At 42.7% G+C, this 17,175-nt stretch overlaps 1 protein-coding gene across 3 annotated transcripts in view; it reads right to left on the reverse strand.

Annotated features, from left to right (window-relative positions):
• Positions 1-795: 795 nt before the first annotated feature.
• Positions 796-17,175, reverse strand: part of FLT3LG (fms related receptor tyrosine kinase 3 ligand) — a 711,034-nt gene continuing 694,654 nt past the window's right edge. For all 3 annotated transcript variants that reach the window (XR_012236338.1, XM_073602344.1, XM_073602340.1), the window contains one exon: positions 796-2,681. Coding sequence is in view for 1 of the 3 variants with exons in the window: in XM_073602344.1 (XP_073458445.1) it covers positions 2,671-2,681 (11 nt within the window). In the remaining 2 variants the exon portion in view is untranslated. The remainder of the gene's footprint in view (positions 2,682-17,175) is intronic.

The following is a 17,175-nucleotide window of genomic DNA, read 5'->3' on the forward strand; positions in this document are numbered from 1 at the left end:
AGCTCTGGTCAGCCATACACCCTGGCCCCGCAGAGCAAGTGGAGTGCTTCCTTAACCTAAGCTAAACTGCTGTGCACGGCTACAGTTCCAGATCTGATGATTCTCCTGCTGACTTGGAATCGCATCTCCTCCTGCAAGTTCCCTGACCTACATCTACAAGCACTCGTATTCCTCCTGTCCCTTGGTGTCCTCTGTTTCACTTCCAGTGGGGCCTGGGCTGGAGATACAAGAGAGGCCAACCTCGTCATTTCAGTCTCCGCTCAGGTACGTGACGAGAGGGGGAGATACAGTAGATATAGAGAGAGTGAGATACAGTATATATAGAGAGAGGGAGATACAATATATATATATATATATATATATATATATATATATATATATATATATATATAGAGAGAGAGAGAGAGAGAGAGAGGGAAATGCAGTATATAGAGAGAGGGAGATACAGTACATAGAGGGAGATACAGTATTTTTAGAGAGAAATACAGTAAATAGAGAGGGTGATACATTATAGAGAGAGATGGATACAGTATATAGAGAGGGAAATACAGTATATAGAGAGAGATACAGTATATAAAGAGCGATTCGGTATATAAAGAGGGAAATACAGTATACAGAGAGAGGAAGATACAGTATATAGAGAGAGGAAGATACAGTATATATACAGAGAGAAATACAGTATATATATGTAGCGGTACCACCATAGGATCTGCTGTGTATAGTGGTCCTTCTGTCACCCTGCCCAGCCAGGCACACAATTTTCAAGCATCCAGAGACACAAAAGAGTCCTTGCACTTGTTTTTGTATTTTTATTGAGTGGAATTAAACTCGGATAGGGATGGGGAACTTATGAGATGCCCAGGTAATTAACAGTTAATGTTGGACTCCTATATACATCACAGTATATACACTCCTCTTCTCCTTCTGCACATCGCTTCCTTTCTTGCACTCTCCGGACTACCTAGCACTGAGTTGGTAGGCCTGACACTGGCACAGCCAGGCTTAAAGCAGGTGCCCTTTACAGGCAGGAACCGCGGGTCCCTATGGTATAGAAAAATATTGAAAAGTCCCAGTGCTAACAGTCCCTTTGGCTACTGCTCCCAGTACCACCTCTTCAGGCACCGCCAGCCCTCCTGGCTGCAGCTGCCTCGCTCCACTGCCCATGACACCACCATCCTCCAGACTTGCCCCTCACCCATCCCAGACTGCTGCATCTCAGTCCTCTCAGGCGTGCCTCCCAGTCCTCCTGACGGTGTGCTCACTCACCAGCCCCCCTGGCCACCTCTGTGGAACTCCTGGACTTGCCCGGCAGTGTTCTCCCTCCGTCCTCTCTTGCTCCTCCTGTGCCTTCTGTCTGGACACCTCTGCGGGTTTTAAGAGGGTCATGTCCACACCCGTGCCCAGGACCAAGATCTCCCAGACTGGGAAGCTCCCTCAAAGGCCTTTACAGGCTAACACTCCATCTCCATCCTCCACCCAATACAACTCCTCCCCAGCTGGGCTGAACCTAGGTATTTAAGGATGCCACCTGTGAATCACCCAGCACTACCCTGAGCCACTCCCAGCCCAGATCAAAATACACACAGGATTGGCTTGCTAGCCAAGCCTGAACATTTTACCTACTCTCAAAAAAAACTACATTATACTACTAGCACACTAGATGGTGCTACATATAGAGAGGAAGATACAGTATAGTGAGAGAGGGAAATACAGTATATAGAGAAAGAGATACAATATATAGAGAGAGGGAGATACAGTATATGGAGAGGGAAATACAGTGTATAGATAAAGATACAGTATACAGAGAGAGAGGGAAATACAGTATATAGAGAGGGAGATACAGTATATAGAGAGAGGGAGATACAGTATACAGAGAAAGATACAGTAAATAGAGAGCGAGAAATACAGTATATAGAGCTATGCATTGAAAAGTTTTTTTCTCTATCTTCTTAACTATTGGTATCCCAAAAAATTCTAAGTATCTTTTTTTTTTTTTTTTTTAATCTCCTGGCCGAAATGTGAGAAATAACATATATATCATACAATTATTCCATAAACACATAGCGCATACACTGCATATATCATATGAGGAAAATATGCTTATAAAATAGTTTACCATTTACCAATAAAAAAAAAAAAAAAAAATATGTCCCTGGATTTCATTTTAAAAATCTGGTCACCTTACTGTAATCTATACAAATCCACTATTTAATGACCCTACAAACAATTTTCTGAGTTTTTCTGTCATCCTTGCAACATCCTTCATAAGCTCTCAAACCCTATTCCATCTCAGGAGGGCGCAAGAGAGGTTGGCTATGTTCCAACATACGTACCATGGAGAATGAACATAGCCACCCTCTAACAGGTAGTCAGATTACAGCAGAAAAAAAAAGAACAGTGGAGATTTGGAGGTGGCTGAGAGCAAAGACTCTAGAACTGCACTCATATTTTGAGGTCTGTCTCCTTTTGTTTCCACTTGCAGTTGTATTGATTCCATAAAACGATGTGCAGAACAAGTTCCATGCCCAAGAGAATCTGGCATCTGTAAATGCTTCTCTGGTTTTGAATCTCTGTGGTTTCAGTCCCATACCAGCCGAGCAGAAAATTAAAATGATGATTCAATGATGTTGGGCTATTCCAATCTAGTAAAGTCTGCCCACAAACAGTCCTTCAGGGGGCACCTAAAAAGTAAAAAAAAAAACATAGCAAGTACTTAATATAATGAACTGTTATGACCTGTGTCAAAATAGATATATTTGAAGATTATTGGAGGGAATGTGGAATATACCTAAACAATACAGGAATATCAGAAGGAAAGCACTCTGCCACTCTCCACAAAGAGGATATGGAAAAGCCAAATTTGTTATTGCCCCTGACTATCCAAAAATGGGAGACCCTGTCAATTCAGGTTGTACAGTTCTCCAAGCTTTTGGTACAAGAACTGTGTAGAAGTCACCTCCAAGCTAAAACAGAAGCCTAAAGACCCTGTTCACCACATAAACTCCTTGTAATATTTTGAGGTTTCGCTCAAGTTGTAGTGCTTTCCAGTGAGCTCAGACCAGCCAGGAAATACTGTTTTAGTGGTTGTTGGTCTATTTTTATTTCACAGGAAAATACAAGTTCGAATCCAACACAACAAAAAAGGTTACCCTTAGAGGGATGTTCAGCATTCCCCTCTCAATGCTATACAGCAACATAAAGGGCTGCTTCAGCCTCCTGGCTCACTCTGGCAGTGCAGCTGCTCAGACCTCAACCTTAGGCCTATGGTCTGATCCCTCAGACTGATTTGCAGCACGACTGTGCTCCCCTACAAACACTGCACCTCTCTCACACTCTTGCAGCTCCTTGATGCACTGGTCTATGCCCTGACCTCTAGGCAGGAGACCTCCTTTCTCCCAGATGGAGCAATGAACTGCAGACAGGCCCTTGATCCTGTACACTCAGCATGCTGGTCTCCAGTATGACCCAGGCACAGGGTTAGATGCTTCATTTCTCCCAAGTTTCTTTAAAGCCTCTGAACTCCAGAACCCAATTCGACAGGTACCACCAACCCTAAAACTATAGGCTAGGAACATTTGACCAGAAATTACATAGTTAACCAATTCAGAAGTGTATCGAAATTCCTGCGCTCACAACTGACCACTAAAGTGTAATGAATCAGCTACAGCAGAGAACTGCAATACAGAACTGATAAATTGTTGCAGAGACTGAACTCTGCTGTTTACCTAAGGTGATTGTAAGGAACGTGCTCATCATATTGCAGCTGAAGCTCCAAGGTGCATGCAAATACACAGGTGTGGGCCTGCTGGTGCCCATCTTGCTGTGCCCGGGCAAACACATATTTGCAAGCATTAGCCACTGACACTGGTGCCAGGTGTAAATATACACAATGATTCTGCGCTACCAGAAAGGACAAATGAGCAGCTAACACAACCAGCAAGTGTAATCAATATCAGAAACCAAAATAAGTGTAGCGCTTTTAAAGAAAAATCAGATGTAAAGTCTATGGACTGACAGTTCAAAATGCATGTATCCAAAGGCAAGATATCCTTGGGAAAAAAATCCTTTTCTCAAAATCCCCTGGAACAGATCTCTTCAGGGGTGTAAATCATCTGGAGATAAAGCCCACACACCACCACTGAAAGTGAAAAGGCTTACCGGACTCGATGGACTCAACAAGGCGTACGCCAGGTAGAGTCAGACAAGCTTGGGTGGTGCTGGACTGTGGGTGGCCCAGGAGGGCAACATTGATGAAGTGGCTTCCACGAAGCTGTGTTCCTTAGATGATAACGAACCCGAAAATATGAGGCAAAACAAACGTGGATCGTATCCCTCGGACCAGCGTTGGAACCAATGGTGACAGCAGCAAGTGAAGGGAAAGAAGGAATGGCCAAATAGTGTAAATCCGTATAAATGGGAATTTATTAAAAATAATATACACTCACATGAAAAGATGTCTAAAAACAGCGCTGTAAAGAAGTGGCGACTGGGGGGTGCATGTAGACAAAACGCGTCGGGTAGGACCCCACTGTCGCCACTTCTTTACAGCGCTGTTTTTAGACATCTTTTCATGTGAGTGTATATTATTTTTAATAAATTCCCATTTATACGGATTTACACTATTTGGCCATTCCTTCTTTCCCTTCACTTGCTGCTGTCACCATTGGTTCCAACGCTGGTCCGAGGGATACGATCTACGTTTGTTTTGCCTCATATTTTCAGGTTCGTTATCATCTAAGGAACACAGCTTCGTGGAAGCCACTTCATCAACGTTGCCCTCCTGGGCCACCCACAGTCCAGCACCACCCAAGCTTGTCTGACTCTACCTGGCGTACGCCTTGTTGAGTCCATCGAGTCTGGTAAGCCTTTTCACTTTCAGTGGTGGTGTGTGGGCTTTATCTCCAGATGGTTTACTGGTGCCAGGTGACCTATATACAGTAAGTGCAGCAACTGCACTAGTCCATTGTTTTCTGATCTGCACCTGTATCCGTGTTCCTGTATCTGATTCTGCTGACCTCTATTTGACCCGGCTTGCTCCTGACTTCAGACCTGAAATGGGCCAGAAGACGCACAGGACTCCTGTGCAATTCGCACCAGAGCTGCTCCAGAGATGTGTGAACTGGCTCCATAGAGAGCTGGTCACAATCTCCTGACATTGCGAATTGGATGTGGGGAAACCCACATCAACTTTGCACTAGTGTAAACCCAGCCTTAATCCCCCCCTCTTTCCTTTCCCTCACTGCCTTCCCACCCTACTCACTGAGGTCAGTTGATACCCCACACCAACACTCATTATAAACCTTATGTTTTTACATAATAGCTCATTTTGCCAAAAAAAAACCCTTGCTCGCCCCCGGGGGAACGCCTGAAGTGGGCGTCTCACAAGTGCCGTCCAAGCCCGAAGGGGCAGTGGTTGGTGAGTGTACTCTCAAAATTTGATTAACTACTCCAATGTCATGTTATCTACTCTATATTATTTCTTATTACTATGTATTTGTAATTTTGACTGTTTCACTTTGTAGAGAATTTACTGGGACGCCTCCTGAGGAAGCGGCTTGACCGCGAAACTGTCGAGGTTCATGTCCCTAAGTATTCAAAACCTGCCTTCATTCACCTATGCGGGCGCTTTAAATTGTTATTTCAACTAACATTGTATTGTAACATGTCTTAACTATATTGCTGTTAATCTATATTGTATATATATAGATTTTTTTATATTTTTGAATAAATTGAAATTTTTACTTATCTTGCATACTTTCATGAGGTACCACAATAGTCCACACTGCTTTTTATGGTGAGGTAGGACTTAGATGGAGAAGTCCTGATCATTTCCTCTCCAACTCCCTCTATCAATAATTCTTGAAGGATGATGGTACCCACAAACTATACACCTCTCTTTTTTTAATTTTGTGGCATTTGCCTTATAATTCTACTCATGGGTGGATAACACACCCCGATCTTCGGATCAAAAACCCCTTTTGCTTTATGTGCCACCACTTTTCATGTACTAATTTACTTATATATTGTTGATTTTGTTCTCGGCCAACCCCTTTATCCCCAAATATAACTCATCTCTTTGCTATCTTGGGACCTGTCCCTATCACAATAGATTGAGGGCAATGGATGTTCTAGGTACAGCTTGGGGGGGACTTTATGTCCAAATCCAGGCAGGGTGTCTAATTAATCAAAAGACAGATGATGAGACAAAAATTTTTTTGGACAGGTTGTTTAACCTTTTAAAAAGAAAATCCCACCTTCATTGGCACATCCAATACTTTGAATCCTACATCAAAGAGAAGGTTTGTCCCTTAGGTCTCCGTATACAAATGTTTCCAACTATCAAGGATCCCTCCCCTGACTTTAAAAAGTCTTGGGAAGATATCCTGACCAAATGCAGTATAGAATTAATGCAACAACTAACCACACAGTACCGATCGGATATGACAGTACTGGATGGTGAAATTGATAGACTGATAAATCAATTTCCAAACATCAAAGACTCGGTCCCCTTCACTGAAAAGTGGAAGGAGGTACGAGACCGTTTGGAGACCCTTAATAAGGACATCATTACTAAAAAACAGGGTAAATTCTTTCAGGACAAGCTGGCCTTTTCGGAAGGATATGTGTATAAATGGTCAGGAAAACTACATTCTAGAAAAAATAAACCCCCAACCGTCACAGCGATGGATTATACTGAATCTGACTCTTCCATTTCTTCCCTGTCCTCACAGGTTACATCACGGTCTACCAACCCACGCGCACCAAGTATTCCCCGGAAAAGATCCCTCACAGGCGAAAATCACCCCACTAAGAATCCCAAAAAGGGTAAACAGCACGGTAAAACACTTAAAACACAACAAGCATATAGGTCGGGTGTGCAGACTCCCCAAAAGGGGACTCTGCAACCCACCTTACACAACATTATTCCCAAATTGTTACAACCCAACATACAGACACTCTTGTCCCAACCAGGTTTTTTAGTGCAGGCAACCCCAGAGTCCAACAGACAAGGAAATCTGGACGCGTTTGTACAAAAGACCCCCACCCCAGGCACTTCTCACAACCCGTCACAGTAGACGCAACTGATAACATTCACACACTTAATATTATTAACTTGACACCATACCCATTGTCCCCAGAAGAGGAACAGGTTCTTCAACTGGGGCTGGGCTTTTGCTCCTCAGAACCTATTGACATCTATGAGACAATTAAAGACCTTTAACTCTTTGCTAGGAACCTAACTTTTAGCTATATTTTTGATCAAGACCGTAAACAGATGAATTTGGAAAAAGAATTAGCAGAAAAAACAAAAAAATTTACTATGGCTGAATTCAGAGTGTTGCGTGACCTAATGCTCCTCTATGACGAAGGAGCATTGGAATCACAAGACCCTGACATCACTAATGACTCTTCCGAAGTCAACCAATGTAGTACCATCTCCACTCCACCACAGATCAACCTTACCAAGAACCTCAAATTGAAATCCCGATCTTTCCCTGATTTAATGACATGCCCATCTGTATGGGCTTTCTTGCATGAATGTATCTTATCCCTCAAAAAAGAGCAATGGTTAGCATTACCATCTAACCTAACCCAGAAACAAAATAGGGCAGTAAGAAAGCTTTAAAAAACCCAGATTTAATTATTAAACAGTCAGATAAAGGTGGCAATTTGGTGCTCATGACGCACCACCAGTATCAAACCATGTGCCTCAAGATATTATTAAACCCTAACTGGTATTCTCCAATCGATTGTTCCTTCATCCAAAAAAAACATTGACGAGTTCAGAAAACTCATGGTTGGGGCCTTCTGGGAGGGCCTCATCGACGAGGATACTCTTAAATTCATCAATATCCAGATGCCACGAACACCAACGTTCTATGCATTACCAAAAACCCACAAAAATCTTGTATCACCACCCGGCCAACCCACTGTGTCGGGTAAAGGATCTTTAACAGAGAATGCGAGTAAACTGGTGGATACATTCTTGTTACCACATGTACTAAGTTTACCTTCCTATATTCGGGACACCACTGACCTATTGAAACATATCGAGGGAGTCCAAATCCCTCCGGACGCCCTCCTCGTGGCTATCAATGTCGAGGCTCTGTACTCGAGCATCCCCCACGAGCAGGGCGTCCGGACGGCTGGCTCCTTCCTCATGGAACAAGACCATAACACCTGGCCGGTCAACAACTTCATTTTGAAGCTCTTAGAGTTCATCCTCACTAAAAACTATTTTGTTTTTATGGATCAAATTTATCTTCAAACCCAAGGCATTGCAATGGGCACGTCATGTGCCCCTTCCTACGCCAACTTATACCTTGGAGGCTGGGAGCGGACCATCTTTGGCGACGAACTATTACAACCTTTCCTTGAACATATCCTGTGTTGGCATAGGTTTATAGATGACCTACTGGTCATCTGGACAGGCACTGAACAACTCCTAAAAGCCTTCATAAAAAGGATAAATATCAATCATTTCAATCTTCATTTCATCTTTATTTATGATACTCAAAGTATCTCCGACGTACAGATCCTCAGGAATCCCTCTGGGAAATTAATTACGGATTTATTTTGCAAGCCCACAGCGGGCAACACGCTTTTGCATGCGTCCAGCTCCCATCCCCATCCTCTAGTTCGCAGTATTCCCTATGCTCAATATTTGAGACTAAGAAGGAACTGAACAGAGGACGGGGATTTCCACCGACAGGCTGATGCCCTACACACACGCCTATTGGCCAGGGGCTACAGCCGCACTAACCTGAGAAAAGTCTTTAATAGAGCCTTAGCCCAGGACCGACAAACGCTCCTGTATGGTCCTCCCCACTCCAAGCGACCTCTCTTTTCTAAAATCATTACCAAATACTCCATCCATCACAACTAGTTACGTAATATACTATCTCGACACTGGCATATACTGACTGGTCACCATACCCTCAAGAAATATATTAGATCTACCCCAGAGTTGGTTTTTAGAAGAGCTACCTCCCTGAGGGATAAGCTCACTCATAGCCATTATAGAATCCTACATCCCGCCCAAGAGAGAGTCGAGGCACGTTCAAGTGTGGCAACTGCCCACACTGTCCTTGGATTCAAGAAGGACAACAATTTGTACTCCCGAATGGTGAACTATTCTCCCCAAGACATTCTGCCAACTGTGGCGCGAGAGGCGTTATCTATCTGATGATTTGTGCCTGCAGGGCCTTCTATGTGGGTAAAACCATCAGGGAGCTACGGCAAAGACTGGGGGACCATCTGTATGCCTCCACTAATGGCAAGCTCACAACTGTGGGCCGCCACATTGGAATTCACCACAGATTTGACCTTGACTATGTTAAATTTTGTGTACTGGATGTCATTCCAGAGGATCCCAGAGGAGGCAACTGGGATCGCCAAATCCTCAGACGGGAATCGTTCTGGATTGAGCGATTGAATGCTCTCATCCCCCGGGCCTCAATGAAGCACATACGTATAAACATTTTCTTTAGTGGACCATTGGTATCCCAGGTAACCCAGCTTTGCCTTTGCTCTCTTTTGGCTTCCCACATAGTCTAAACTTTACATTGATGTCGTCATTAACAATTACTCTTCCCTTCCTGGCCCTCTCCCTTTTCCCCCCTCTCCCCCCCCTTCCCTTCCCACCCCTTCCTTCCCCCTCCCCCCCTTCCCCGGATTTCTTTATTATGCCTTATGAATATTGTATCAGATGCCACAGATCCCTAACTCATTTGCAAAGAGATTCCCTCTTTCCATGTTGTACTGTATATTCCCATTTTTATGGTTGGCTTACAAAAATGCTGTATATAAATAATGTTTCTATTATTGCATTGTTGCTGAAATGCTTATTTTATTTATTGTACTTTGTGTTAGGATGCAAGCACCATGCCAGTGAACTGGATTCTCTCCTTCTCTGGCTGGATGCAGTGCTTCCCAGACATCTTTCTGTGATATACTCAAGTTTTTTCCATATATTACAATCTCCTTCCACTAACACGGTGTGAGGAGTTCATTCTCCCCCTAGCGGCGGGCATGCGGCTTTCCGGCGGTGGTTTAGCTTCCCTCGCTGGGCGGCCTCCTCCCCTGCTTCCCTAAGGCAACTTTCATTGCGTCACCAATATTGGGGCTATGCGCATGCGCGGAATACTTTCCCGCGCATGCGCAATAGAGGAGAGCCAGACCCGGTGACGACGGCATCTGACGCACACAGCGCCGTACGTCTTCCGGGTTGGGGGTATATAAGGCAGCCGTTATGGCTGCCTTATGTGGATGGCGGACACCCGGAGGTTCCCGACCTATCAGCAGTTTACAGTAAGTGACCAGCCATTGCGGTGGCTACTCTGTCCTCCCCCTTACCCCTTTTAGGTTAGATGATGTAGAAACCACGGTGTACCTCTTTCCTGGAGGACCCCGTGGGTACATCATCTCCGAACAACAATTTGTTTTTAACACTACACCTTTTTATCTAAGGGCCCTTCCTGCCTATATATGCTGAAGTGTCTCCCTAAAGCGGTCGCTGGGAATTAAGTCTCATCCCTGGGTGCCAGTAACAACTGACTCTTATCTTTCATTCAAGTGCTGGTGGGTTATGTTTCATTTCTACATTAATGATTACCAACTTCACCAGTGTGGAGGGCTATCTCTATCCTGCTCCCCTATCCTTCTGGTCACTATCCCCCCCTTTCCTTTCCCCCCCTTTTTTATTCCCCCCCTTCCCTTTCCCCCTTTCCCAAATCGCAACAAACCTATGTGCACAAATGTGATAAAGTGGTTGTGACCAACGTTGACTACAATTTTTTATAAATGTGTTATTTCATTTAGCTATGTCACTAAAACTATATTTTTTGTTGATGTAATATGCTCCAAATATTTAGTATGACTGTATAAAGACGTATTTATATATACTACCTCTACACAGATGATGATTTATTGTAATTGTAGTCAAGTACATATAATCTCATATGACGACTGATTTTTGTTGTAAATATATATAAAAAAAAAATAGACATAGTTCCTATTGTGATCATACTGATGGCCACAGATAAGAGAAATATATTATAACGTCTATTAAGTATATTATTTATCATTGTTTTATTTATGTAGGGGGGCACTTATGAACTAAAAAAGTATATATAAGGTGGGGCTAGATGATCAAAAACCACTGTGAATAGCCTGTATATCAGTCATAGTAGTAGGAAACGTCCCATTCGAAGTTTAAGCCAAGGGGAATTCTAGTGTTTAAAGAAAAAATCCAAAAAACTTCATGTTTACATAAAAGATGGAATTTGTCTCCTCCCCTTGTGGGCATAACTATTTTCTCTACTCTTTGAATAAATAGACTGGAAACATCTTTGTGGTGTGTAAAAATCCAGTGCTTGGCCACATTCGTTAATTTGTCTTTTGTTATGTCATATAAGTGATCGTGTAGGCGATCTTTAAGTTGCCGTGTTGTGCGGCCAACGTACTGGACTTGGCATATGTCGCAAGTAATGACATACACCAAAAACTGTCTGTTGCAATTGATGAAAGAAGAGACTTTAAATTTTTTACCATTAGTACATGAGTGGATATTTTTATCCACCTTGATGTGGCAGCAATAGTTGCAGCCCATCTTCTCGCATCTATAGTTTCCTGTGAAGTTCAACCAATTTGTTTTGTGGGTGCTCTCCGTGAAACCACTTTTATGCCTCCAGAGAGGATTTTACTGTAAACTGGGTCATTAAATAGGATGGTACCTGTTTATGAAGTTTTTTATTTTTTTGAAATCCAAACTATAGGGCGTGGAAAAAAACGGAATTGAGATATCACTTGGGAATTTCTTGGATGAATTTATGTTCCTTTTTAGTGTGTTCTCTTTTAAGAGGGTATGCCTAGGTATACTGCTAACTGTACCGAGTGCCTTTGTGATGAGGGAAGCAGGGTACCCACGGTCTTTGAAGCGCTGTGCCATCTCCTGAGATTCTGCATAGAAGTGTTCAGGTGTACTGCACAAGCGTTTTAGCCTCAAAAACTGGCCATGTGGTACTCCCCTAATGGTGTGTTTGGGGTGCGCGGAGTCGGCTCTGAGGATGGTGTTTCCTGCTGTGGGCTTTCTGTAGAGGCTGGTATGAATCATATCCCTGGTTCCCATTAATTTAACATCAAGAAAAACTGTGTCATTGGTTTCCAAATTTCCAGTAAATTTAAGATTGAGGTTGTTGTCATTAAAATAGGAAAGCCAAATGTTAATGTCAGCGTGGGCATCAGACGTGATGAACAAGAGGTCGTCAATGAAACGACAGTAAAAAACTGTGTCCTGTCGGCGGGGACTATCACATCCAAAGATGTGGGACCACTCCCACCAACCCATGAAGAGGTTGGCTAATGAGGGCGAAAACTTTGCCCCCATAGAGGTCCCGCATCTCTGGAGGTAGTAGTCCTCGTCGAACATAAAGAAATTATGGGTGAGTAGGTATTCCAATGCTTGTAAAATAAAATCTTGTGACACTATGGAGAACTTGCCGGACCTTTTCAAAAACCAAGCAACCGCTTGCATACCTAAGTGGTGTGGGATACTGGAATACAAGCTGGTAACATCACAAGCGATCCATCTGTAATTTTCTTTCCATTTGAAACCGTGGAGCTTGCTTAATAGATGTTTAGTATCTCTCAGGTAGCCCGGCAACTCCACAGTCAAGGGTTGTAACTGTGAGTCTACCCACTCCCCCAGCTTTTCCTTCAATGAGCCTATACCAGCGACAATGGGCCGACCTGTCAAGGGGTTAAGGCCCTTGTGGACTTTAGGTAAATGGTGGAAAATTGGCATGATGGGATGTTCGGGTATAAATGATTTTTTATCTCTGGGAGAGAATAAGCTAACCTGTATGGCCCTATCCAATAAGGCAGACAATTTGGTTTTGAAAGTGGAAGTGGGATTTCTAAGGAGTTTTTGATATGTGTATGTATCTGATAATTGACGTAAGGCCTCCTCTCTATATGTTTCTGCATCCAATACTACCACAACACCCCCTTTGTCTGCATTTTTAATCACAATACTGTCATCTGTTGTCAGTGCTTTAAATGCCACCCGTTCATTTGGGGTTAAGTTGTCCTGCATTGACTTCTTTTGACAATTGCGAGCCAGGCGAGTCAATTCACCCTCCACCATTTTTTGGAATAAGTCTAAATCCTTCCCCCTGGATGCTACCGGGTAGAAATCTGATCTAGATTTAGGTAAAAATTTGTCACATGTATCCGGGGGATCCACGGGGGGAGGATCTGACTCTATGGCCAAATCAGTCAAATCATTAAGAGTGCAAACATCAGTAAACATTAAAGGTGAAGGGGGTGACTCACTTATGTCGCAAGTGGCAGGAGAACCGATCGATTCCTCAGAGGATGAAAAATAGTGTTTTCTAAGGGTGAGATTCCGAGAGAACTTGTTCACATCTAAGATGGTTTTAAATAAATCAAAATGTTGATTGGGGCAAAAGTTTAAACCTCTTGCTAAGAGTTTAATTTCATCTTCCTTGAGAGGTCTTTTTGAAATGTTCATAACGCTGTGTGTTATTTCTTTGTTTTGCCCCGCAGACTGTATTGAGTATTGCTTGAGGCGTTGGTGTTTCCTGCCGCCTCTCCTGGTTTTCTTATGTTGGAAGTTTTCTTCTTCTTGGAATGACTGGACCTGTGAGGGTTTCCAGTGTGTCTTTGTGCACCTGTTCTTGTTGTCTCTTTTGATTCTTCAGAGCGATCAAAGGAGGAATCGGATGCAGTATAAGCAGAAGTGTCATTGACAGATATACTTTCTTGGTCAGAAAAACTGACCTGTTTTCCTCGATTCCTTCATGATGTATTTGGAGTGAATAGTGGTTTTCTCCATGTGTAGACTTTATTGCTTTCATAGCTATCTTTGTCTCTAGCTAATTTGCCATTCTTGCTATCAATCACAGATTTCTCCATTTTGTCCGGCTGGTATCACCATTCACTTTATTCGAGTTTATTCTTATTTATTTTGTTATTTTTATTCATTTATGACACCAACAAAATTCACATAAAACTCTTTTTATTACCTATTACAATCAATTTATGTTTGTACCACAACACTTACATTCACTCTGTTGTCTCTTCACTTAAAATTGATTTTAGCATTTATTATAACTGAATTTTGGAATTTTTATTTCAAATTTTATATTTTATTATTCCATATCACAAACAACTTTTCATGTGTATTTTTTTTACAGCAAATAACTTTGACATTTTCACATTTACCTCTGCTGCTCACACATATATACTTTATATGCATAGTGATTTTCAAGATTTAAATGCTCACCTACACTCACATTCCCCACAGCTGAATTTCAGCTGTTTCGTGTGTTTGCATTGATTACTTAGTCACGTGATCAATAATAGTTTGTATATATGTGGTCTGATTTTCTACTATCATTAGCTATGAGTAAGCACTTGGACAAGTGCGAAACGCGTTAGCCTATGATCTGTACACTCTGTCCATGATGTCCTGTATCTGATGTGTTCCTGATTTTATAATAAAGAAACTTGGATTATTACTTCCTGGAGTGCGGCTGTCCGGACCTTCTCGTTTGCATATAGTCTCTACAAGCATGAGCCAGCACCTGGAACCTCTCATCTCTGGAGAGTAAGATCAGCTTCACACCTGGTGAGACCTAAACTAGTGCGGGGATAACCTTTGTACAGTATATTATGTGCATTTAGGAAAGAACCCAGGCCTTTTTTAAAAAACAATCTACTAAGCTGGACAGAACCAGCTCTTGAGGAAGTCTATTTCACATTTTCACAGCTCTTACTGTGAAGAAGTCTTTCCGTATTTGGAGATTATATCTCTTTTCCTCCAGGTGTAAAGAGTGCCCCCTTGTCCTCTAAGGTCATCACCTTAAGATGAATATCGCTACACCAAGTTCACTATATGGACCACATATATATTTATACATGTTGATCATATCCACCCTTAATCTTCTCTTCTGAAGAGAGAATAAATTCAGTTCACCTAATATTTCCTTATAGCTGAGCTCCTCCATGTCGCTTATCAGTTTGGTTACCCTTCTCTGCACTTTCTCCAGTTCCCCAATATTCATTTTGTGAACTGGCGCCCAAAACTGAACTTCATAAGATGAGGTCTTACTAATGACTTGTATAGGGGCAAAATGATATCTCTCTCTCTGCAGTCCATGCCTCTTTTAATACAAGAAAGGATTTTGCTCGCTTTGGAAACTGCAGCTTGGCTTTGCATGCTATTATTGAGCTTACGATCTACCAAAACCCCCAGATCCTTCTCCACTATGGATTCCTCCAGTTGTACTCCCCCTAGTATGTATGATGCATGCATATTCTTAGCTCCCAATTGCATAACTTTACATTTTTCAACATTAAACCTCATTTGCCACACAGTTACCCAATTAAACAATGCATTGAGGTCGGCTTGTAAGTTTGAAACATCCTGTAAGGACATTTTTCCACTGCATAGCTTGATGTCATCTGCAAATTCTGAAATGGTGCTTTTAATCACAGACCCTACATTTATAAATATATTAAAGTGTTAGGGCCCCAACACTGAACCTTGGGATACACCACTAATAACCTTAGACCATTCAGGGTATGAATCATTAACCACTACTCTCTGAATACGGTTTTCTATCCATTTACAAACTGATCTTTCCAAGCCTGTAGACATTACCTTGAACATTAGCCGTGTGTGGGGAACTGTGTCAAACGCTTTAGCAAAATCCAAATATACTATGTCCACAGCCAACCCTCTGTCCAAGGTTTTTCTCACCTCCTTATAAAAGGAAATCAGATTTGTCTGACAACTTCTGTTTTTCATGAATCCATGCTGTCTGTTGCTTATCTTCCCAACAATAGAATTTAAACTAACAGGTCTATAGTTACTTGGTAAAGACTTTGACCCCCTTTTAAATATAGACACCATGTTGGCCTTACGCCAATCCAGTGGTACTATGCCAGTCATTAAAGCGGAGTTCCCGAAAAAAATACAAATAAAAGTCTGCAGCTACAAATACTGCACCTGCTGACTTTTAATATATGAACACTTACCTGCCCAGGGAGCCCGCGATGTCCTCACCCGAAGCCAGTCTGTCCCTTGGCTCCTGTGTGGAGGCACTGTCATCTTCAGTAAGGGAATCAGGTAGTGAAGCCTTGCGGCTTCACAGCCTGGTTCCCTGCTGCTCATGCGCGAGTCGCGCTGCGCAATCTCACTGGTCCCTGCCGTCTTCTGGGACCTGTGTGTCTCCCAGAAGACAGCGGGGGGGGAGGGGCCTGACACTGCGTAAATAGCTGTGGATATTACGGCGATCAATGCCTGGAAGTGGGAGCAAATACCTGGATTATACAGGTATCTGCTCCCCCCTGAAAGGTGCCAAATGTGACACCGGAGGGGGGAGGAATCCGAAAAGCAGAAGTTCAATTTTTGGGTGGAACTCCGCTTTAAAGAGACCTTATAAATTAGAAGCAACGGATTTGAAATGACAGAGCTCAGTTCTTTTAGGACCTGTGAGTGTATGCCATCTGTTCCAGGTGCTTTAACCATCTTTATTCTGTCTAAATATGTCTTTACCATATCGATTTTGAGCCATTGTGGATTATTTGTGGCTGTGTCAATATCATCCCCATTATGGACATGAGCTCCCCCATGTTCCATTGTATACACAGAGCTGAAGAAGGTATTTAAACGATTTGGCTTCTCTTTATTCCCAATCACCCACTCCATTTTGTAAAGGGCCTACATGCTCAGATCTGACCTTTTTACTATTAATATCAGAAAATCTTACTCCTCCCACCCCCTCCTCTGCCACTAATGCAAACATTTTTTTGAGGGGAGCAACTACCTAGTTTTGACAGGTACCCGCTCCCACTTCTGCTCGGAATGTGTAGGCAATCCCATTGAAAGTTCCACAACAACAACCCCCCCACCCCAGCAACCTCTTGGGACATGTCACAGGTCCCAGGAGGCTTCGGGACCATTTACAAAACGCATTAGTGAGCTTAAGCACTATATGGCCATATGGTGTGACCAAATCCCCATTTTTTTTGCTGAATATGTTCAGGTGTTTTAAATAGCCTTGCAGGATTTAAATGGCATTTTTGCATGTGTGCGCTGAAATCTTTTGTTCTGTTTGCATGGTCTTATAACAGCACCATCTTTTA

This window comes from Aquarana catesbeiana, linkage group LG10 (genome assembly GCF_042186555.1).
Source record: "Aquarana catesbeiana isolate 2022-GZ linkage group LG10, ASM4218655v1, whole genome shotgun sequence".
Classification (NCBI taxonomy): Eukaryota; Metazoa; Chordata; class Amphibia; order Anura; family Ranidae; genus Aquarana; species Aquarana catesbeiana.